This window comes from Typopeltis vanoorti, chromosome 17, assembly GCF_054136105.1.
Source record: "Typopeltis vanoorti isolate ZY-2024b chromosome 17, IOZ_Tvanoo_1.0, whole genome shotgun sequence".
Classification (NCBI taxonomy): Eukaryota; Metazoa; Arthropoda; class Arachnida; order Uropygi; family Thelyphonidae; genus Typopeltis; species Typopeltis vanoorti.
The window spans coordinates 107,881,715-107,907,189 of NC_143565.1; the positions used below are offsets into that span (position 1 = coordinate 107,881,715).

General features: G+C 32.9%; 1 protein-coding gene across 2 annotated transcripts in view; it reads left to right on the top strand.

Moving 5' to 3' along the window:
• The window catches only part of LOC150097753 (neurexin 1-like), a 353,871-nt gene that overhangs the window by 213,820 nt on the left and 114,576 nt on the right, over positions 1–25,475 (top strand). For both annotated transcript variants that reach the window (XM_090407704.1, XM_090407706.1), the window contains exon 3: positions 23,052–23,362. In XM_090407704.1, the coding sequence (XP_090263830.1) occupies positions 23,052–23,362 (311 nt within the window). The remainder of the gene's footprint in view (positions 1–23,051; positions 23,363–25,475) is intronic.

Here is a 25,475-nt window from a genome sequence, read left to right on the forward strand (position 1 = left end):
TATTATTGTTAACATGATTTTAAATAATGTTATCAATATTTTAAAGTATGTTTTTAAAATTTTTGATTAAATTAGAATACAATTCTTATTATTCTTAATTACAAAATTAATCCTTCCTCTTGATATGTTTGATATATATTTCTCGAAATATATATCAAATTTCGAGAAATATTTTGGTTGGAAAAGCATAGTAGTGGCGTATCTGTTTGTAAATAAATATCTCTGCTTATTGAAGTGGCCAGAAGTGGCTTACCAAAAGTTACATTTTTGGTCTGTAGAGATTTGTGGATTGTTGAACTATAATCCTATCTTGGATACTGAATGTGGTAACTAAAGGTTATCAGTTTTGCGTTGGTAGAATTCACATTTAAATAAATTATATCATACATTTAAAATTAATACTTTAGTTAGTTATGTTTAAACTCAGCTTTACATTATAAAAAATATAAACCAGACTATAATAATAATAATAATAATAAAATTTTTTTAAAACATTTTATTATGTCTCAGTATAAATTAAATACAATAATAATATTTACAATAATTACAATAAGGATTATACAGAATTTTTGAATTTAGAATATACATAATAATAATAATAATAATAATAATAATAATAATAATAATAATAATAATAATAATAATAATAATTTGCATATTGTTTATTTACATATATACAATAGAGCATACTATTACAATTTCTGTTCAGTACAAAATGTAGAGTGCATTTTTTTAAAAAAAATATATTTTTAAAAAAATATATATATTTTTTTAAAAAATATATAAAAAATATATATATATATGTACATTTTTTGTATCAATATCATAGCTTATTTTTATACAGCCTATATACATATACTCAATTAATAATAATAGTACTACTAATAATTGTTCCTTTTGTTTCTTTGGGAGGCATTTCTGATTTCTTCCTCGAAGCTTTGCAGAGCTTATCTGAGGATGATAATAGATGGAGGCAGTTTCGTAGTTATGTTTCTATACTGGTCGCAAGCCAGATGTTGATTTTGCTGTTTGTTGGTACGTGCTTGGAAGACTTCAACTGCTATTACATAGTTTAACTTTTTTTTTCAAGTGGGGTTGGATTTGGACATGATGTGTTTGTTTGTGTCCTTGTAGTGGTGTTTTTTAAGAGGGGTTTGTCATAGGTTTTGTCTGTGTGTGTGTGTGTGAGGGAGGGAGACAGACAGACAGAGAGAGAGAGAGAGAGAGAGAGAGAGAGAAACAGGAGTTTCTCTAATTTTCATTCTCGCTATAATATTTATATAGTGCCTGTTTCAGCTCTCTGTATGTCCCTAGGTTTCTGTCGTCGAACGGCAGCTTGTTTATCATGTCAGTTACATAGAAGTTTCGGTGGCTTTTCTGTAGTGATTGTTGTACTTATATGTTATGTAGTTTGTTGACTGTGGTCTTGTTATCTGATATGTTGTTCTGGTTACTCTATATGTTGGGCTGTAGTAATGTTTTAACGTGACTGTGTAGTGGCATAAGTGTTTCACCTTAAATATTTTGTGTTTTGTCCGTGCTTCCTGCATAAGTGTGGGTTGTTCCCAGAATATCAGTTTTACCATTTTATCTTGCAACCATTGTAACTGTAAAGTCTGCGCCGAATGTGTTTGATGTGATTGTGTATCTTAAAATGTTTTCACATAATGCTTTATAGATTAGTATTTTTAAGTATTTTAATAATAATAATAATAATAATAATAATAATAATAATAATAATAATAATATTTTATTTTTATTTATTTTTTATTTATTTTTTATTGATTGTTAAAATATTTACACATACAAGAGACATCTTGAGTGACATTGCAACTTATAATTTTACAGAATTCAGCACTAAGTGCTGTATTTTGTACATTGGATTTCAATTAAAATTTTTAATAATACTTTTTTGCTTCTATATTATTCTATATTATGTATTTACAATACATGTTCTTCTAATATTAACAATAAAGACTATACAGAATTTTTGAATACAGAGTATACAGAATAATAATAATAATAATAATAATAATTGAGAAAGAGTGATAAAACATACAAATTTCTGCATTTACTTATAAGGATTACTTGTAGATGAGTGAGGCAAGTTAATCCCACCTACTTCGAAGCTTGGGTTAGCTTTTATGAAGAGAGTGGGATTTAGCCTTCACTATTTGTGTTGTTGCTACTGTTTATGTATGGGATGTAGGCATTGGATGCTGGTGATTTGCGATGTGTATATTAGTGTTAATGGTTTCTTAACTTTGTTGGTATATTTTCCAGAGTTCGTTTTTTAATGTTCTGTAGTTATCTACGTGTTTTAACTTTCTTGGTAGGTTGTTGAATTGCGTGGGTATCTGATGCAATCTCACAAAAGAACCGCATGAGTTGTTGAAGGGTGTGGGGATGTAGAGAGTTGTTGTAGGTCGTGTTCTACGATATGTGTCTCTGTTGTTTCGATAGGTGACGTTGAAATAATTCCTTGTTAATGTCATGTAGTGTTTCAGGTTTTTAATGCTCAGAATTCTGTGTATCGCCATGTGCTTGTCGGATATTGATTGTTGCGTGTAAGGTGTCCAGATCACTGTTGACACAATTTTCCTGTGTAGTGCTTCTAATTTTATTTGATGGCTGTTTGATGTATTTACATAGACTGTTATTCTGTATCTGAGTAGGGATTCGCAGATACCGTGATATAGGAGTTTTTTTATGTTGGGTGGAATAATGTCTTTAACTTGGAAAAGTTTTGCTGCGATGATCCGGAGTTTGGTGTGTAGGTATTCTATATGTTTTGTCCATTTAAGGTGGGAATCTATATAGAGACCGAGGTATTTTGAGTGTGTTACAGGTTTGATTTCGGAACATTGACAGGTATTTTTGTTGTTAATGCAGCGGTATGTGTGACAATGTATCGATAGTGTTGCGGGGCGTATGATTCTCGGGTTGAGTATTATCAACATCTGTGTTTTGGTGCCGTTGATTAGAATTACGTTTTGGTGGAAGTATGTTGTGATTTCATTTAGGTCTTGTTGTGCTTTGCAGAGAGCTGTGTTGATGTCTGTGTGGATTGCTAGTAGTGCAGTGTCATCTGCGTATTGAAATATTTGACTTCTTATGGATATGTTATGAACATCGTTAATGTATATGTTGAATAGAGTGGGTGATAATATGGCACCTTGAGGTTCACCGTGTTTTACTTGTATACTCCGACTGTGACATGTACCTATTTTTGTTACTTGTGTTCTGTTTGAGAGGTAGTTCTTGAACCATGTATGCAGCGTTCCTCTTATACCTATTGAGTATAGTTTGGTGAGTAGCATGTCATGTTCAAGTGTGTCAAATGCTTTGGTTAGGTCCAGCTAAGGACGGCGTACTTGTTTTTGTCTAGAGCTTTGTTTATTGTGTCGGCGATGTCTTCTTATAAAGTAATGGTGCTTTTTGTTTTTTGAAAGCCATATTGGTTTTGTGAGATGATGTTGTACTTCTGTAAACAGTTCTATAGTCTGGTATGTGTTATTTTTTCTAGAATTTTTGAGATGACTGGTAGGGAAGCTATTGGTCTGTAGTTCTGAGTATCGTTTCTTTTGCCGTGTTTGTATATTGGCGTAATTACTGCAGTTTTTAGTTGTTGTGGAATAATGCCTGTGTCGAATATTATGTTCAGGAGTTTCAAAAGTATTGGATTTATTTGTTCAAAGTGTGTTATAAGGTCTTTGAGTCTTATTTTGTCTATTCCTGGAGTGGTCTTTGGTTTTAGTTGTAGGATTGCTTCTTTCAGTTCCTGTTTTGTTATGGGTGGAAAATATATCGTTGTTTGTTGACTTTGTGTCGGTAGTTTTTTGTTGATCGTTGGTAGTTTGTCTTTTTTGAGTTGTGTGATGTTGTTTGTGAAAGCATGGTTGCATGAGTCTGCTAGTTCCTCTTGGTTTGTGTCCTAACCGAAGCTTTTGCAATAAAATCTTGTGCTGAAGTTTTCTTTTTTCGGGTTACTAATTCGTTGAGTGTAGCCCATGTTTGTTTAATGTTGTTGTTATATTCCATGAATTTTTGGAGGTAGTAACGTCTTTTTGCCCTACGAATTTTTGTTGTTAGTTTATTTCTTGTGATTTTGTATAAGGTTTGTAAATGTGTGTTACTGGGTAACTTTTTAAGTTTTTTCCATAGATTTTCTTTTTCATTAATAGTATTTAGTATGTCGTCATTTATCCATGGATTATGTCTGTTTGTCGCCTCGTTTGTGTAGGTTTTGTTGCGTATTTGTATATTTCTGTGAACTTTAGTTGAAAATTCTCGTATAATGCTACAGGATCGTTTATTTTAAGTAGGGAATTCCAGTCTGTATTTTTTACTTGGTTATCGACAATGCTCTTTAGTATGATCGAGTTTTGCGACTTTTTGTGGCGGTGGGAGGGTGGGGTAGGAAACGTAATAAAACGAAGTTGAGACAAAGTAGTGATCGTCAATTTTTACGTTAATTATTGATGATGTATATGTATGGATGGGAGCCCGTATGTCGATATTATCAATGCATAATTGTGTTAATGAGTTATTGAGTATTTCTTCTCTTGTTGGGGAGTTAATGGTAGGGTTTATGTTGTACTGACTTAGTCTATCAAGATATGTGTTAGTGGTTGAAGAAGCGTGGTCAAGAGTATTTATGTTAATGTCTCCTATTAGGATGAGACTACGTTGTGTAATTTATTTTTTCTCATTCACATTTAACATTGTTTATCATGTATTAATCATGATTTGTATAAAAATTATTTATTATTCCTTAATTTAGGAATTACTATTTAAATATTTATTCTAAACTTAACCTACTATTAATTTATTAAGCAATAATATGTGCAGAATTTATGATAACTAAAATATATATGATGTAACGAAAAGTAATATTATAATTAATTCTATATGTAATGAAAAAGCTGATTAAGTAGCTCAAATATTCTGTTTATTCTTATTTGTGAAAATTTAACGTTATGTAATCACTTATGTAAGAGTAGAGCGTTGTATTACATTAGCGAAATGTTTACGTTCATGCGTTCTCATGGAGACGCATGAAATAAACAAGCACGAGTCGAAGAGTTCGTGACCTTCGGACTGAAAGGAAAAAAAAAATAGAAGATTTTTAATTAGAGAGAAGAGAGGAAGTTTTTGCGGAGCGGAAAGGAAGGTAGGATACAAGCAAAGGAAGTGGAAGAAAATTATAAGTTCTCTAGGGCAGAAATTCATGAGAATAGTGTTTAGAAGTGAGCCAGAACATAGTGAATCATATACTTAGCTGCAAGTGAAGTCAGCTGTGTTGTAAAGGAAAATTAATGCCGTAACCGGATAAATAAAGAACTGGACATTCAATGGAAAATTCTGATTAGTTCCAGTTAGTCTAGGATTACGTCTTAATTCTATGTTGCCCCGAGAAGAATTATATTGAAATTAACTAGTTTGAGAAAAGTAAACAAGGAGAATTATCAGTGCCTTATTGGTGTGTTTTTTTTTGAGTAGTGAAGCGCGATTAACAGTAGTTCAGTTAAATCGTTGGAGAATCTTTATTAATGTGTTCCGCTAACGTAAATAAGTTAATTCATAAGTGTGCTCACAATTAATTGATGTATTGAAGATTGTATCTGGTAAGAGTAGTCATACTTGTTTGTTTATTCTAACATTAACATATCTTCGAAGTTTAAAGTCCGAAATAAGATTGCTTGGAATATTGTCTACCTTGGAATATTAGTGCTTCCTGTGAATTTAAACATTAAGTACAGCTGATAGATATGTGGAGACTGATTAAATAAGAAGTTTCGTTTTATTAACTTGAGTTAAGAAAGCTTGTGATTTTGAAGCTGTGAATTGTATGTGAAAGTTTAGAACATTGAATTGGAATGAGTGACTTAGCAAGATGTATTAAGTTAATTGCATTGTTTCATTTTAAAGCAGAATTCTTGTATTTGTTATATATACATATATTAAATGTTTTATTTCGTTAATCTAAATATTGTGTTTGCCTGAATTCCTTTTTATTGCACCGTTCATAAATATTCGAATCTTGCAGGAACCCCAAGAGGAATAGTAAATAATTCGGCCTAAATAAATGAGGAGACTGCTAACTTAATTAAGAATTGATCCTACTATTTTATATAGACTAATTTAAAAAAATAGGGTGGCGCAGTATAATTATAAATTTCCCTACTTTTGGATGGGTGATCAATTTGCAATTAGTTGTTATATTGATAAGAGTGACTTGAACCAAGATGGCGGATTTAGAACATAACATGAAAATAGAACGTCATGACATTTATGTTAATGTCTCCTATTAGGATGAGCCTGTGTGTTGTACGCGGTTCGATGCCGCTTAGCCATGTTTCTAACTCGTGAAGAAAACTGAGTGGATTATTATCTGGGGATCTGTATATTGTGTATTTGATACTATTGTGGCTATTTGTGAGTTCCAAAATTAGTGTTTCCGCATGTTCGAAGTGAGTTTGTTTTTCTGTCACATTGTATTTTTCTTTGATAAATGCCACAATGCCACCTCCTCTTTTGTTTGGTCTACATAAGTTGTAGGTTTGATAATTATTTATGTTGTATGCGTAAATTTCTGTGTGGTTTATTGCAACTTCGGTCAGTATTAGCGCATCTATGTTTATCATGGTATAATTGAGCTGTGTTATCAATGTAAGCCAGTGTTTTTTTATACTTCTTATGTTTGTGTGTATGATAGTGAAGTTGGTGTTGATGGAAATGTTGTCTGACCATTTCTTCAAAGAGTCAAAGACCTTGAAGTTTATGTTGTCTGACTGGATATGTTCGTCTATGTTTGAGATCTCCATTATATAGTTTTTAAATGAGTTCTAATCTTATTCTTAAGGATGTGAAAAGTTTGTGTTTTATATTGGTAGGCTGTGTAAGTCGGATTCACTTGTAATTATGTATACTCGTATAATAATAATAATAATAATAATAATAATAATAATAATAATAATAATAATAATAATAATAATAATAATAATAATAATAATAATAATAATTATTATTATTATTATTATTATTATTATTATTATTATTATTATTATTATTATTATTATTATTATTATTATTATTATTATTATTCTATACTATAAGCTATTAGCTTACTGAGGATATTATAAACACTGCCTTATCTGGTCTATTTTAATTAGCAGCGAAATGGCTCCTGAGAACACCATTGAACTCTGCCAGTTTGCAATGCTTAAACTTTTGTGATATGTATAGATATTTACAAGTCCTTTATAATGAGCAAATAAAGATTTTTTTTTCGCAACTGATTGTTTGAGGAGAGAGTTTTATTTTGAATCTTTGCCTAGAGTCGAAGTAGATGCATGTAGTTGACACATAAAGATTTTTGAAAAATCCAAACTTTTTTGTTATTAATTTCCTTCTACATCCACGAATCCATGATTACCTAATTGAAAATTTACTGTAGTTTATGTTTACTTCCTTCATTTTTACCTCTGAGCTATGCTTCGTCCCTACAGATTAGCATCTAGAGATTTCTTTAATAACCATAAATATTTAAATGCATGCAAAGTAATTTTGCTTTATACGGCCAAATAATTAATTTTTCCCAGCATGACATTCAACTACTAGATAAAATAAACAAAAACTCTTGTTTCCTTGGTTACAATTGTTCGGGCAACAGTTAACGAAACGACGCATGCGTACATCTAAACTCTCGCAACATTACAAGGAGCTGATTGATTTCGATGCTATTATTCTAAATAAAAGATTTTATTCTTTATAATGGCAAAACAGTGTAGTTCTTATAAGAGACGCAATGGGACATCTTCAAGAAGCTAACGGGATATTGGTTTTATTGATTTTCCTGTCCGTCGTTATGCCATTAAGTTACCCAGGAGCTATCAAAACATGTATTTTGCATTTTGCGGCCTTTAATGTTTTGTTTGAGCATTAAAAATCAATATTTCGCCAGCAATATACAAAACAGTTGAAATGTGCGTTATCCTAAGAGGGCGCCTAAAGAATGTTGAGGATATACAAAGGATTTTGTAGTGTTTCGAGATCAATCTTACTTAGACAAGTCGCATGCTTCCAGACATGAGAAAGAAGAATAATATTATGGTATCTTAGGTACCTATGTATAGCCTTATAATACTATCACATTTACGTGAAGAAAGAAGTGATACTGATCAACCTGTCTCTTGCAACTATGTCTGCACCTCAGAGGAGAGGAACACAACGATAAACTACTTCTCCGGTTAAATTAAGACATTTATTGATCCAGTCAGAGAGTTCTTGTTGGTAAGACTCCAGCAGGCGAACGACCTTCGTCTGACTAAGCAGGCCGGGTTGCTCCCTTCCATCCCTCCCTCTTATGTGGCGTCCTTTTAAGGGGCAACTCCGTTTCCGCGTTTGTGAAAGAGACGGCTTCTTGGAAGCAGTCTTCCATGTGACTATAGCTGGTAACCTAGCAACCGGGCGAATAGCGAGCCTAGGAGAATTGGAAACCGGTTGAGAATTACTTTGTCTTTGTTCTATTTCGTTTGGAGAGTGTCTGATTTTTTTAGTTAATATAAACGGTTTGAAAATATACACTTCTTAACAGATTAATAGACGTATGCTTTGGGGAATCTGTTGCGTGTGTGCCAAAAACAAAAAATTAAATTTCGAAGAGTTCTTTGATGTTTGTAATCTTATATGCTCTATTGGATCTATCACCAACAAATTTTCCATACTTTGCTTCTTTTTTTTTTTCCTCATTAAGACCGTTGGTTAGGTTCTGAGTTCCATCAACCTTGAAAAGTGACAAATGGGTGCATTTTTAAACCCCTGTAAGTGTATCTCCACTGCCTAGCTTGCCTGCATTGTTGACAAGTTGGAAACGTCTTGCAGATATTTTGTTATTGTTAGCTGTTATTATTACTAATAAATTTCCAGACTAATAAATTCTGCATGGAGTTCGACTCTGATTGAGCAACCATACGCTATATTTGTATTTTAATTCCTATTACCAAAACATTCATTCTTCGTAGAGATACAGGGATTTTAGAGATAAAGGAATTATCTAAATAGTTGTGGACTAAATTATTATTTAGTCCACAATGCAGACAAGCAAGGCAGTGAAGATACATTTACAGGGGTTTAAAAATAAAAGCAAAGCATGAAAAATTTATTGATGGTAGATCCCACAGAGTATATGAGATTACAAACATTTTTTTTTTGTAGATTTTTTTACGTCTAAAGCAAATAATGGATCTTATCCTGGAAAAAGAGAAAATTTAAGATTTTTTTCGTAAACTAATTTATTTCATTTACATTTTGTCTCTGACAACAATTGGTTTCTTGAATTACTTATGAAAATTTACTATACATAAAATATTTATGTATTTAGTCATAAAGCATATACTCATAAAAGTATTTATGAATATTTACAGACACATAAAGACGGTTCTTAACATAAATGCTACTAAAGATAGAATTAAAAGAAAAAACATATTCACATCAACCAGAAGGAATATCCAGGATTTTTTTTTATTATTAACTGACTTAATAATTAATTACTTGCTATAAATCATACGCGTAATGAATGCCATTGTAAATTGTCCTTCAGTCTTATTTTAACATCGTATGGGAAGAAGAAATACATCCTTAATTAAATACTTCTCTTGTAGGAGCCTTTAAGTTCTTCAGCGAAGAATTGCTTCCATTAGATATAAATCACTCAGCTTCGTACTTAATTGAGATTTAAAATAAAATAAAAATAAATTCTCGAATGTCTTCTTTTATTTTGTCAGCGCTGCTATGTCTATTTTGCAAAAGTAAAATCTGAGCTTCCTTGGGGAGGAAAAATCCTGTCGTGTGTGTGTGTGTGTGTGTGTGTGTGTGTGTGTGTGTGTGTGTGTGTGTGTGTGTGTGTGTGTGTGTGTGTGTGTGTGTGTGTGTGTTCCCGCATTCTGTTAAACAAAGAGTGAAACACTTTCTTTGGTGGTGAGTCAATATTATGCCCGCTGCATAAACCCAGACGGAAGTCTTTTTTTTTTTTAACTGGCTTGCTGCATTCACGTTTCCCTCATCTATCCATCTTTTAATGCATTTGAAAAAAATGAACACGCACTTCTTTTTTTTTTCTTTTGTATTCGTTTTAAAATGAATGCGAGGAAGCCGAACTTCGTGTTGAAAGTATTCAACTTTGTCCTCAATTTAATACTTCTGAAATGAATTCTCTCTGTAAATGGATGACTTCGTTTGCTACTCTTGCCTCTTACGAGCTAGTTTCTATATTTCTTAAAACTTTATTCACATTTCTATTTAGTATAAATAAATGGACGGAACTGGAATTGGCTGCAGAAAAGCTGATGTTAACAACATTAAAAAAAAAAAAAAAAGCTCCCGTTTCCTTGGCAACGACAAACAATTTGTTTGCTCGCCAGTCATCTGCCATTGCATACAATAACATTTTTTTAATATCATAAATCCAGGTGAGCAAATAATAAATTAATAAATTCATCTACATAAGAAACCGTATAATAGTTCAGTGCGTGATTCATAGATGGCGTTCTTATGTTTAGCCAACAGATTTGGTTTTATTTTCAATGAGCAGAAAATGTAAAGCTACTCAGTGATTTATTATTATTATTATTATATTATTATTAAAGAGAGCATCAATAAATCTCATTTTGTTCTGCTTGAAAGGATACGCACGCAAGTAATTACAGTACCTAACTTTTTTGAAGTTTACAAAAACTTGGAGAAAAATAAAATAAACAATTCGAATAAAGAGAAATAAAAAAAAAAATAATAAATCCCCTAATCCTTTTTATTCCCCAGAGGGAGTAGGCGGAACCTCTGAGTAAAATAAATAAATAAATATTCAAATGGACACAAGAGTGAAAAGGGTGCTGTATTCCAGTCAGTACAAATCATCAGACAGTATTATACGAATATGTTATACAGTTATACGCTAACCACTCAGCATGGTTAGCCGAGTGGTTAGCGTATTCATTCTTTAACCAACGGGCTTCGGATTCAAATCCCGCTATGGAATACACATGGTGGGATTAGAACTTTAATGCTGCACACACACACACACACACACACACACACACACACACACACACACACACACACACACACACACACACATACACACACACACACATATCCTTAGCCCACCGGCGTTACAAATGTTCGATAGGTTTACGATAACCTCTCCTGGGTTGGAGTCATATAAAAATGATAACACTTGAAGAGCAAGGAATTTGACAGGACTACAATCAACAAATCTATTGGATGTAGTCTGTGGAAGGCGAGCATTCAGTTATTACTAAATAAATCCATGTTACTGGATTTATTTAGTTATGAAGCCAAGTGTTACGTCTGTTAATTGCGTATGATCAGGCCTGTTTACCTGTGGGATTGAAAACAACACAAATTTGAGAGAAGATGAAACTTTCTACTTTATTATGTGGCTGGATATCACTTTTAGTTGAAAAATCATCAGAAAAGGCCTTGTGACTTGTTGATGAGTGTTTGCTGAGGCAGGAATTCTAGAGTTCGTCGGTGTTTATTGCAAAGAGTGGTTTCGAAACAAAAATTAATTTTAATTTTTGTTTCGAAACCACTATGTACTAGTTTTTCTAGTAAAACCTCATAAATCCATGTGTTGTTTACGAATTCGGATTGAATTAGGATCACAATGACACGACTGCCATAAATCGCCAATCTGACAGCGTACGTGTGGATGGCAGCAATGGTATAGGTTCATTCGTCATATCAAGACCCTTGTGACTGTGGCACATGTAGTGGTTACAATCAGTTGTTCCTAAAGGTGGTGACAACCTGTCTTCCTTTCATTGCAGACAAGTTGGTCTAGTTTGCCAAGGCCAGTGGCGACTCGTGCATTGAAAGTGGGAGCTGCAACTTTCGAAATGTACATACAAGTACAGTATATACGTGTTTGGATGAAATATCAAAATTATGGTAAAAGTTAAAAAAAAATTAAGCATGAAAAAATATTGTTTATTATCGATAAAATTATAAAGTTTGGTATAATTCAAAATTACTTTAAAATAAAATCCATTATCATAACCCCCAATAATATTCTAAAATAAAAACTACAACAAATGCTATGTCTTTAATTGTAATGTCCAAATATTTAAAGAGACGGAGTAAACACGATAAGCACTACGAACACTCTACTACTGGTGCAAACTGCATATAAATAGTGGAACTGCGCGACGGACAGTGCCGCATTACGCTAATAGTTCGCATCTCACTATGACGTGCATATGCTTGCGCGGGTAGCAAATACTAGCAATATGACACTGTGATAAACACAGTGCTGCTAGCGTCCTTCGCCCTCCTAAGTGCTACAAGATGGATTTTTATTATTTTTATACAAAATAAGAGAATTGTATAAAATTGTTGATGATAAAATTAAACATTACAAGCAAATATAAATAAATTAATAAATATATTTATATATCGAGAAAAATTGAGGGCGCTGCAGTTCCACAGTGCCTACGCACGAGCCGCCCCTGACCAAGACATTAATGGGGATGTTTTTTTTTTTTGACAACAAAGTTGCATGTTAATGTGCTCCGCTTTGTGCTATGCATGCAAAGCAGATAGGTTGACACTGTGTTTTGTTGATTTTATAAGAAAAGCATCCAATTCAAGAGCATTAAATTGTTATATCGGAGATATTCGTCCCTGTAATATTTCGAGCATATTCCTTACAGAGGTGTAAAAAGGTTATATTTATTCGCCAGTTAGCAATAACAGGCAACCTGCCACAGGACACACAATTTAAAGACATGGTGTTGCAATCTTAGTAGTGTTGGTGTAATCACAAACAACAATTGCTGACTTAGTGAGTAACAAACAGCGCGTGCCAAGTTTAATTTAGCACTACAGTAGTCAACTGAATTGGTAGCATACAGCGCCACCTTCAGTTTAGTGTCAATTTTCCGAAGTTGTTTTTTTTTTCTATGTCATTTTTGATTTCCTCAAAGAAAGCCATAATAAAAGTTATTATTAGATACGTTTTGCATCTATATTTTTGCTGCATTCGCGGAAACAAGGCATGAGTGGCTGGATTTTAATGAACTTGCTACATAAGGTCGATTATTTTTCACCTCTCGTTAAACTACACCCTCTGTCCGAAACGAAACCGAACTTTTGATAGAAAATAAAACACAGGCCAGTTATAATTATTCAAATCATTTATTTCAATCCATATACTCTCCCTCAGCTTCGATACAGCGTTTGACACGGTCAATTAATTCGTTAAATGAGTTTTTTATATCGGTTTTTGGGATACTGTTGAAGGTCGTGGCTGCTGCCACTTGAACGTTTTCAGTGGTGTCGCATCGCTTTCCTTTCATCGGCAAATGAAGTCGGGGGAAGAGAAAGAAGTCACAGGGTGCTAAATCAGGTGAATACGGCGAGTGATCTAACACACAAACTTCGTTTTTGCTCAAAAACTGTCTCACAATGTTCGAACGATGAGATGGCACAAATCGCAAATTCAAATAAATAGGGAATTCAATTTACGAAGGCCCAAACTCTTCATCAAAATGTTGTGCACAGTTGAATTTGGAATCTCCAAATCATCTTCAATCAATCTCACGGACGATTTCGGGTTTTTCTTGATGAAATCACGCACTTTTTGGATGTTGAACTTCGCTTAGTCCAGTTTTTGGACGACCCGACTTTTCGTCGTCCTCAAGCGTCTCACGACCACTTTTGAAATCGCTTAAACCACTCGCAAACTTGAGTACGAGATAAGCATTCATCACCGTATGCTTTTCGAAGCATTTGATAAGTTTCGGTAAAACGTTTACCAAATTTAACACAAAAGTCAATCGCAGGTCTCTGTTTCAATCTCATTTTCCGACTGTTCGTCAAAACACACTGTCATTCGTGGCACTAGAACTCGGCTTCTAATGAAACAAATGTCATAAACAGTTCACACAACACTAAGGAACGTTGCTGCTTTCGACAGAAAAAAGATACAACAGGTGGCGCTACTAGTTTCTTCTATTTTCGAAAAGTTCGGTTTCTTTTTGGACAGAGGGTGTAAATAGTTTTAACCAGAATTAAGACAAAATAAAAGTTTTGGTTTATTTTGATCCTTGGATTAATTCTATGCTATTTTATATTATTCTAAATTATGTAGTTCATAGTTTATATGCTTTTTTTTGTTGCTATACCAAACTTTTATTTCATCTTTCTCTCCTAAAGCCATTATAAAAAGAAATAGGAGTTTGAAGTTTGTGTGATACAAAATTCTTCCCTACTCTTAGAAGGATCGTTTTTTTTTTCCTTCCTTTTTTTTTTCTTCACAAACAGTTATGATGTCTTAGGGCACAAAGAATAGCTTAAAACCATTGAATGGGTCTACGTATACTGGCAGAGTGCTGAGCGAGATATCGCATTCTTCGCAAAACTGCTGCAGGTCTTAATCCTAGCAAAGCCCGCATTCATTGCGACTTCAAAAGCTTATCTCTTTGCGCTAGCAAGGGATGAACTGCCAACAAAGCGGTGATCCGAACACGACTTGATATTGCACCAATGAAACACTAGCTTTGTTATTTAAACTACTACCACAAAGAATTGTGAGAGAAATAAAAGTGATAAAAATAGACTGGGTTACTTGCAATGCTGGTAGTAGTTAAAAAAGTCCAATGATATAAAATCCTCATATGAAAATTTAAATAACATCAATTCGTAGTGGTATCACTTGATAATGCAGAAAATTATTTGAGTCACTGCTTGCAGAAATACGTATAGCATAATCAGATCCTTATAGAAGTTTAAGATTCAGATTATATATATATATATATATATATGTGGCGATTAGTTTTTACTCGGTTGTTATACATTTCAAAAAATAGATTTAATGACTCCAAGACCGAGATAACATATAAAGATTTTAATGATAAATACTACTAGTTTCGGCATATAGCAGCCTTCTTCAGGTATTTATAAAGGAAAGGAATACTAATAAACATTGAATTATTTAAATAAACAAACTGGAAATTACAGGTACAAATTGCCTCACATAATCGATACATAAAAACGTTGTATTTTTCAAGTTGTTCCAACTGGCGTGCCATTGTTTGTTGCAATTGTGCGTGTAAGTTCACGTGAACGCCAATATTGAATAACTGCAGCATGGCTATCTGGGATGTTATAACTTAAATTATTATTTAAGTGGACCGGGTTCAGTAGGATTTCCCGTGATTCTACGATTTTTCTTTCAAACTCATCTTCACAGCGAAAAATATTTTCTGATCTATTCCAGCATACAGAGTGGCTTTGTTGGTCATCATTAGGATTATTTGAAAAAAGAACATGACTGGATAAAGCAGTTGCATGAGATCTTTTGTATGAGATGTCTCTCTTATGCTCTTCTATGCGTTGTTCAATAGATTTGTTAGTTTGACCAAAGTATGGGATATTGCAATCACACCACAATTTATATACTCCAGGGTACTTAAGGTTGTGATGAGTAGGTTTTGGATGGCTGATTAGAGAGCGGATTTTTGGAAGTGTGGTGAAGAAGGTCCTGATATTATATTTTTTAAGGACTTTAGCTATTTTCTTAGAGACTGTGCTAATGTATGGAATAGAGATGCTACCTTTAAAATTAATAGTCTCTGTTGTGCACTGCTTAGGATGGTTCAGAAGAAGTTTCTTAATTGTTTTTTCAGAGTATCCATTTTGTTTAAAAATAAGAGTGAGGTGATTCATTTCTTTTTGTAGTTCATCTTGTTCATTTAAGAGAGAACGTGCTCTGTGTCCTAAGGTAGATATAATTCCAAGTTTTTGTGGTGGAAAATGATGAGAAAGATTATGCAGATATCTATTGGTATGCGTAGGTTTTCTGTACATAGAGATTTTTAATCTTTCAGAGTATCGTGTAAGCATAACATCCAAAAAAGGTAAAGAGTTATTATTTTCTATATTAGCAGTAAATTTTATATTAGGATGTTGGATGTTTAGATGACGAAGAAAATCTGTGAGAGCTGTGTGCCCGTGATTCCAAATAATGAATATATCATCAACATATCTTTTCCAAACTTTTGGTTTAAATGAGAAGGAAGATATGGCTTTCTTTTCAAAGTCTTCAAGGAAGATGTTAGCTAGCACAGGGGACAAAGGGTTGCCCATTGCCAGGCCCTGTTTTTGTTGGTAAATGGAGTCCTTATATCTGAAGTAACCAGAATGAATGCAATGTTTTAATAAAGTGAACATTTTTTTGGATAATTTATCCTGTAGTAATGTAAGTACCTCGTCCGTAGGAACGTTAGTAAATAAAGATATAATGTCCAAACTAGCTAGAATATCATTATCATCGATGGGAATATCTTTAATATGAGAAACAAAATCTGTGGTGTTTTTGATGAAAGATGAAGATTTATTGGAGAAACACTTGAGGTACTTTGCTAAATATTTTGAAAGTTTATATGTAGGTGAATCAATTCCTTCCACAATTGGGCGAAGAGGGATGTTTTCTTTATGAATTTTTGGAACTCCATAGATGCGTGGGATAAGAGGATGTAGAGAGCGTAATGAGAGCCGAATATTATGAGGAAGTTCACTCGCAGTCTTTAACAAGTTGTTTGTACGGTTTTGTAATTCTCTTGTAGGATCTTCCTGAAGAATTGAATATATTGAACTATCTTCAAGTAATTGAAGCATTTTGTTGTGGTAATCTTCAGAGTTGAGGATGACCGTAGAGTTGCCTTTATCTGCAGGTAAAATAATAATGTTACTGTTCTGTTTTAGATTTTTTAGGGCTTTTCTTTCAGCCACTGAAATATTATCTGTTGGAGGTTTGGCATTATTTATAATGAAAATCGATTCAATACGAAGAAGTTTCGCCAAATGATTAGGAATGAGTGAACATGCTTTTTCTATTTTTGTAAGAAGAGATTCTTTAGGGATAAATTTTGGTGAGGGAATAAAATTGAGACCTTTGCTAAGAATATTCGTTTCTGCATCCGTTAACATATGAGAAGATTTGTTCACTACAACCTTTTCAGGATTAATACGGGCATCACTGTGACCAGATCTGTTTTGTATCCTTATTAGATTATCAAATTTCTTGATAAGGGTGTATTTATTCTTGTTTTGTATCCGTGTGGCTTGTGCTTCACTGTTAATGATAAAATCATGTAAGTTAACATTATCCATAATTTCTTCAAGTTTTTGAGTTAAACATCTTTTAGTGCTGAACAAAAAAGCTAAACTACGTTTTGTGTCTGTAATTCTTTCGCTGAGGAGATCCATTTTAGCATTACGATAGATTCTTTTAGCGCGTTCCGTTGTTATCTTTTCTTTAAAAGAGATGAAATTGGGAAAAACTGCATGGAACTTACAACGTTTGAGGAAAACTAACCTGTTTATTTTCAGTCCTATTTTCTTCAATGTTCTTTTAAAATTCCTTTGTATTTTTATTAGAGACGCCTCGTCATTTAGGCTATAGATGTGGCGATTAGTTTTTACTCGGTTGTTATACATTTCAAAAAATAGATTTAATGACTCCAAGACCGAGATAACATATAAAGATTTTAATGATAAATACTACTAGTTTCGGCATATAGCAGCCTTCTTCAGGTATTTATAAAGGAAAGGAATACTAATAAACATTGAATTATTTAAATAAACAAACTGGAAATTACAGGTACAAATTGCCTCACATAATCGATACATAAAAACGTTGTATTTTTCAAGTTGTTCCAACTGGCGTGCCATTGTTTGTTGCAATTGTGCGTGTAAGTTCACGTGAACGCCAATATTATATATATAAATATTATATATATATATATATATATATATATATATATATATATATATATATATATATATATATATATATATATATATATACATTATATTGTCCAGTATATATATATATATATATATACAGAATACGGAAAAATCAATGCAGAACTAGAAAACCTAAGAAAAGCGATATTCAAACTCATAGAATTTAAACTCCACAAAATCATAGAAAAATAAATTGATATAAAATTATTTTATGAAAAACAAAATGGTGTCGCTTTAAAATAGCAAGTTATAGTGAAAATCTTCAAAACAAAATAGCTTGAAATAAGCTAAAATATTGTAATTTTAAATAATTATTTAGATTTTATTTTAAATAGTTGAAAATATTTTCTTCAAAATATTTTTCTTGTTTGAATACGTGATCTACAACTCTTCCTATCTATCGCATTTCTCTATAAGAGTATAATGTTGTTGGCATCAGGGACAGGAGCTCTTCCATTTGCTTTTCCGTATCATCAACTTGTAATATTTCACTAAAAACACATGAGTGTAAATATACAACAAACGAAGGAAATATTATGAAGTTAGGTTGATACTGAACTAATTCAAGAACTTCAGGACGTTTTTTTTTTGAGTTAGTTCAAATAATGAAAAATTATTTTTCTACTGAAGTCTGAGTTAGTAAGTCTCGGACTGAGTCGGAAATTTCTCGTGGAGACTCTGGGTTTGAGGAATACATCCAAACTATAGATTCGTTTAATTCTTAATTTAACTCAGACTTTTCAATGAACAGACAGGGTATCTGTTTAGTTAGATTATGCCAAAGGATAATCTAGCTAAGTTTCTAAGTTCTAAGCTAATTTCTAAGTTCATAATGTCCCCCCCTTTTTTTTTTTTTACTGACAACTCGACCAAGCTGTTACAATCCAAGTTTTTCAAATGTGTTCACTAATCTGTTTATGGGCGCCATTTGCTCAACAGTGTTTCACGAATTTGTCTCCGAGGGAGTACACGCGCGCATACTTAGTTCTGTGTGTTTAGAGGGCGTAAAATAGTTAAGAATGAACATGTATTGCCATAAATATTTAAAAAGAAACGAATGTCTTATTTTGTAAAAATGAAATATTTAGTATTCTGGTTTTAAATAAATTAGTCGATTTTTTTTAAAACCTCATTTTTGAAATCACGCACAGTCATGTATTCCACATCGTTCGACAAATGTGATTTGTGCGTTCTCGACCTTCCGTTGTTTTTATTTATTTTTATTTCACATTTGGTACAGTCTTCAGTCATTCCTACGCTGAATTTCAAAAGACAAGACGTGTTTAAAATTTTATTAGCCGATCAAACATTGGTTGGGCGACACGTCTTGGCCTATGAAATGGCAGTTCGTTTTTTTTTTTTTTTTTTTTTTTTTTTTTTTTTTTCCATCGAACATTTCTCTTGAATTGTATTTGATGGCTCGGACAACACATCAAACCATATTGACGCCACTTGGTTTTCATTTATGTATTTGCAGTTTACGAGAACGAAGTAGTAACGGAAGACAAATAAAATTAACTTTGATGAGAGATTTGCAATGAAACAAATACATCTTAATAATGAACAAAACCTATTTATATTTTCTGTATACGGAGTGAGTCTGTTTATCATCTGATTCAATAATTCAAATAACTTAAAAGCACTCAATGGAGACTCACTTTCTTTGTCTTCTAAAAATTCCCCAAACTTCAGAATTATTCCATCAATCTCTTATATTTCTATTTTCACTTCTGCTTGAATCCACCTTCATTTCTTATAACAGCTCTACGTCTATTATATTAAAGCCCATGATGTAGAAGATGCAAGAGTCGCATTGAAGTACTTACCGTGAAAACAAAGTGAGACATCCGAGCAATTTGGGACGACACACAGACGCACAAAACCTTTTCCCGAGCAAAGCAATTGTGTTTACGACGAGTCAACTGATATCTGGAAACGGTGATGTTCGCAGATTCCCTTGGGTGTATAGGAGGGGGAGGGAGGGGAGAATGAGTAGGAGAACGATGTTTTTCTTGTCCTGTTGATGTAAGTAATTCGCTTTCCCCTCTTTCAGCGACATCTGGTGTTACAGCCTTTAATCTCCAAATGCTTACATTTGCAAAACAAAATAAAACGCAAGTTAGGATGATGTCGTTTTCTTTTGTTAACTTTCACCAATTTTCTCTTTGAAAAAAAAGACACATGTATGTCTTTTTTTTTCTTACAGAAACATGTTTTATATAAAAGAAAAAAAACGAAATTAAAAAATAATAATAATAAAAACATTTGCACTTATAAAGAGTGGAAATTTATTATTTTAAATATTACGGTAAATATTTATCGTTTTCATTTTCTATAGTAATCATATATTTCATATATTATATATTGCTCTATAAATTTATTCCTTTCATATTATTTTTAAATATTTATTGTGTACATATTATATTATATTGTAATTACAATATATACATTATATTGTAATTATATTACTTTAATTTTTATTTATTTTTCAATTATTTAAAAAAATAGCAAATAATAATAATAATACTGTATTGAAATTTTGTAAAGAGAAATATTTCATATATATATATATATATATATATATATATAAACACCATTCCAAAGAATGTATAGAAATATCATTCAAAGGGCTGCGAGTTGAACATCCAATAAAAGAAATGTGCAATCTTTTTCCAATATTATTATATATTACTTTAATTTTTTATTTATTTTTGAATTATTTGAAAAAATAACAAATAATAATAATAAAATTTTCAGTAGTTAATATAGTATAGAAATATTTTTTTAAATTTTGTAAAGAGAAATATTTCAAATATACATATAAACACCATTCCAAAGAATATATAGAAATACCATTCCAAAGAATATATAGAAATACCATTCAAACGGATTTAGTGCTAATTACTTTCCTGAATTCGTGCATATTTAAATTGGCTGCGAGTTGAACATCCAATAAAAGAAATGTGCAATCTCTTTCCTTGAAAATATCTCGAGTGTAGCAAGTCCCAAAACGGAAGTGGAAATGTCAAACAAAGATTGTTGATTTCGAAAAGAGCAGCGCCCTCTTTCGTATGTTATCGATTAGTGAATTCCATTACCACTCATGCTTCATTTGCATCCTTATCTACATTTTTTTTTATTCATTCTTCACTAACTGCCGCCCAACAGTGGTAAAACAAAGCTATTAGGAAGATTGATTGTCGTTGCCTTATGGAGCGGGAGAAGCTATCAGCTACACGCACCACAACGAGCTCAGACTCCGGCACATGAGAAGTGGACTTGATCACATGAACTGGGAAGAAGGCGGGGGGTGGGAATTCTTTGGTTGTACTTCGTGCTGCAGATCAGGTATATTTCCACAGCAAGGCGAACTAAATTCAGATAGTTGATGAGATGAATTAATTATTAACATTATGGAGACAGTTCGTTTTTGTTTGGTTCTATTAAGAGATTGTTTGGGAAAGGAATTTGATCTTTATTCATAATCAATGACTGTTAAGCCTAATGAATTAGGCTTTAAATGTTTCAAGGGTTTATCACCACATTGATAACCAACACTCAAATATGATATTGCATAATCCTTTTTACCTGCGTTTACTGCAAATATTTGACTGCATTGGGCTCCGCCAGAGCCAAAATTCCCCCTATCGGCGACTTCTGGTACTAAACATTTTTCTCGCAGGAATCATCTCCCCATGCTTTCAAAAGTCTCGATATAAACTTTGGTCTCATTTCGTTTATTGGTTTTAGCTACAGATGCCTCCAAAGAGAGAAAGTTATTTTATGGCCACCTTGTATATAAAGTCAGAACTACACAGTGAGTAAGAAATTGGTCGATTTCTATCCATCGTCTATTCAGAAATGGTTGTCACACAAAGTTTGCTACACGGTGCTCCCAATTAAGGTGAGAACACTTAGAATAGGCTAATTCTAAGTGTTTTTTAAACTGTGACCACCAAAAAATTTCGTAAAATTATTTGACCCATAGTCCATGACCGTGGGTCTTACATTAGGGGTTAGATAATCCGCACTGATCTAGAGACTGGATGCAGTGTTTCAAGTCGCTTCACCCTTCCACTGAGTGGAAGCTGCAATCTGACACTGGACGTTGGGTAGAATTCTTCCGAATGTTCATAGAAGATCCAATAACATTAGCAAACCTCCATAGCCATCGTGGAATTCAAATTCATTTTGTTGGAGAGTGAGTCAACATATTCTCCATCTAAGCCTGGCTATTAATAATTTGATTCGAAAAGAATTTACATTTAAAATCTTTATTCTCTTGTAAACCCTGAAAAATATTTATAGTAATATAAAAGATAAAAATCTTGACCATTCATAATTGCATTTAATAAAATAAAATAAAAATCCCCTAACTGCTTTTTCGTTCCCCCCCCCAAAAAAAAGGTTCCTCTTAAGCACTAATTTTTGGCTGATTAACAGGAAGTCTGAAGTTCTCATTGAAAAACTCGAGTCTCTGATTAAAGAACATTAATTCGCTAGCTCAGGATGAACAAATGCAAATAGTCAAATGGAATGAATAGTTGGAAATAAACACGATGCAATGGATTCTACGCGTTGTGCCCCCCCCCCCCCGAATACAATTATGGGATAGTTTCCGGGGTTGTTTCATATTCATTTTAATTGTCCGTGGGGGGGAGGAAGCGGTAATTGATAAATTACTACTTACCTAAATAAAGCAGTACAAGGGTGTCCACATTCAATTGACTTCCTTTAGATTGCGTCTCCATATTAGAAACTAAACGAAAGATAAATCTATAGGGGGCGCTGTAGTCGCTGTTATCAATATAACAAATCATATGTGTAAAATAATTATTTATATATTTTTTTAAATATTAAAAGCATAATATAACTTCTTATGTAAGTAGACTCAGTGACTCTAAGGAACTTATACCCATTTATTAATTTATCTGTCTATCCTGTTTCTCTATTCATCTGTCTGGATGTCGGATGAGAGTTGTGGAGTGTGTCTATGAGTCTCATCAGAGTTAAAAACGTAAGAAAAAAGTTTGCAAAAATTACGACAAATTTACCGTTCATACAACAATTTGTAACATTTTAAATGACTGAAATTTACCTGTGAATTTACGGCTTAAGTAGTCAATATGAATTTATCAATGGACTTTATTAAAAGAATCGGTACCTTAATATCAGTTCCGACTGAGTGTATTTTTCTTTCTATTTTTTTTCTTAACCAGAAAAAGAACCGTCCGAAGTGACCTTCCGAGGCTCCGAGTATTTGTATTTTGATCTACGGGGTTCAGGAGGTGAACCTGTGGTCAGCACAAGTGATGAGGTCTCTGTGTTTTTCAAAACCAGACAGTCCGGAGGACTCCTGTTATATACGGGGGATGGAGAAGATTACATGAGCCTGGCTTTAAGAGCTGGTGGACTGGTTGTGACTGTAGGATTGGGTTCGGGGTCAATAGAAAGAACTGTGAGACCAGTGAGGGTTAGGTTTGATGACAACCAGTGGCATAAAGTTGTAGTTCATCGTAAAGTGAGAGAGGTAAGTAACTTTGTGTTCTAAACGTATTTAGAATAAATGTTCTCAATTTATTGATGATACAATAAAAGGTCTGATAGTTAGTAATAAGGTGGTATGCAGTCGTTATTATCATTGAAGTTATCACCGGTGAGCGCGCCATCTAGTGGTGGAATTAGCCGCTACGTACTTTTCAAGGAATCTTATCGAACTCGCCACAGAGACGTAAACTGAATATAAAAATTTTTGAATAATTACAAAACGAACATCTGTCTTTAAGAATTGAGATTTATAGAAGATCACTTCGACTCCTTCTGACAAATAAAAGCTTTCAGTCCTTTTACCGAAACCTGACTCACTGCCATGTTCGCAACTTCTAGTTCTTAATGGAACCATTACTGGGTATGTTCATTCCGTCCTCTTTAATCTCTCCGCTATCGTGGCCCTGTCTTCCCCATTCTCTTTACTTGAGTCCTTGTCAAAACAATGAATTCTGCTTTTCATTACCAGTAGTCGGTGCTTGATCAAATTACTGAATCTCATCGACCCATTGGAATAGCACCGCTGGTGAAAGACTTTCGCGGCCCACGAGATCTCTTTGAATGCTGTCATAGTTTTCCTTCACCTGCCCCTCCCCCCCCCTCTAATGCAATTAGAACATTTGGGTTTCATTTCCTCGGAGTTCCTCTTCCCTTATCTTGGTCGGAATAAAAACAAGATTAAGTCGTCACGTGATCCGTAAACGTTATTAAATTTAATGAATTCTCTCTTAAACAGAAATCCAATTATTGACACGATTTCGGGACTCAATTTATTATTTGAACTTCGGACGATCACCTCGATGAACATTGATTTCAAGATTTGGCACAGAACTTCCAACGCATGTGTTGGTTTGTAGATGAGTGATTATCAGTCATCAAGCTTGAAGTTCTAATTATCGATTTCAATTTCGGTTATCGAATTGTTGGGATTCGTTTATTACAAGTTAAATTCTTGTTTCGTATTATTTCTAATTTAGAACAATTTTTGTTTAGAACAACGATCTAAATTAAATGATATTGATGAGCTACGCCATAACTCTGGACAGTCTTTTCGAGATTACGTATTGAGAAAAAAAAAAAAAAAATAGCGAAATGTCATTTTAAAATATTATATATATATATATATATATATATATATATGTAATTATAATTGTATATGTAATTATATATATATGTAATTGTAATTTTAGTGTAATCACATTTTTTTTCATGAAATACAAATTTTTTCTTTTCCTTTTTTTTTTTTAAATTTTGAAGTAAAAAATTGCAAGTCAACAAAAAAAAGATTAAAACTTTTGATTGGAGTGGCAAAAAACCTACTACCAGTGTTTAGAGCAGAGTTTCTGGATTATCCAACCACAATACTCACGTGTTATAAGTGTATGAAAATCTTTTGTTAGTGTGAATGATAAACAAATCATAACTTTAGTTCGACTGCTTTACAAATTGAAATTGCAAATTCTTCAAAGTAGAAAATTTGAAAGTGACAGCTAACTTAGTACTTGGTAAAAAAAAAATAGCATCCAAATAAGGCGCATCCATAGATCAATCAGGAAAGACGATGTTCTTTAGATGAAAAGAATGGGTTCGAATCTGGTCTAGAATGTGAAGTACTTTTATGGAAGGTTTTCTTTTCGAAAACTTTGGTTTTTCGTCCCTCAAAACAAGTTGTAATTCAGAGCCAGGCAGACACACGAGTTTGTAGACATCACACACTTACCTCATCGTCTTACTTGTTTTCCCAAATACAATTTCTAATCTTGGATTTTTCAATTGAGAAAAGTCATTACCAACTAACGATAATGGCTTTTTAAATGAATAAAAAGATGGCTGGAGAGAGGGGCGGGTAAATTGTAAACGTATATCAGCGTCATTAATAAGGTTAAAACGGGAAACGCAGTTCAAAATTATTTGAAAGATTTTACAATTCTTACATCTGAAATCTTTGAAATGTTCATAATGGAAGAAGCGATTCCGGCTACAATTTCTGAACACCTTCCATGCATTAACGGACACTCCTGTCCGTCTAATATAATCTTGTCGAATAATTAATTTAGAGTCAGGCCCACACGAATAGCATTATTCTACAGCATACT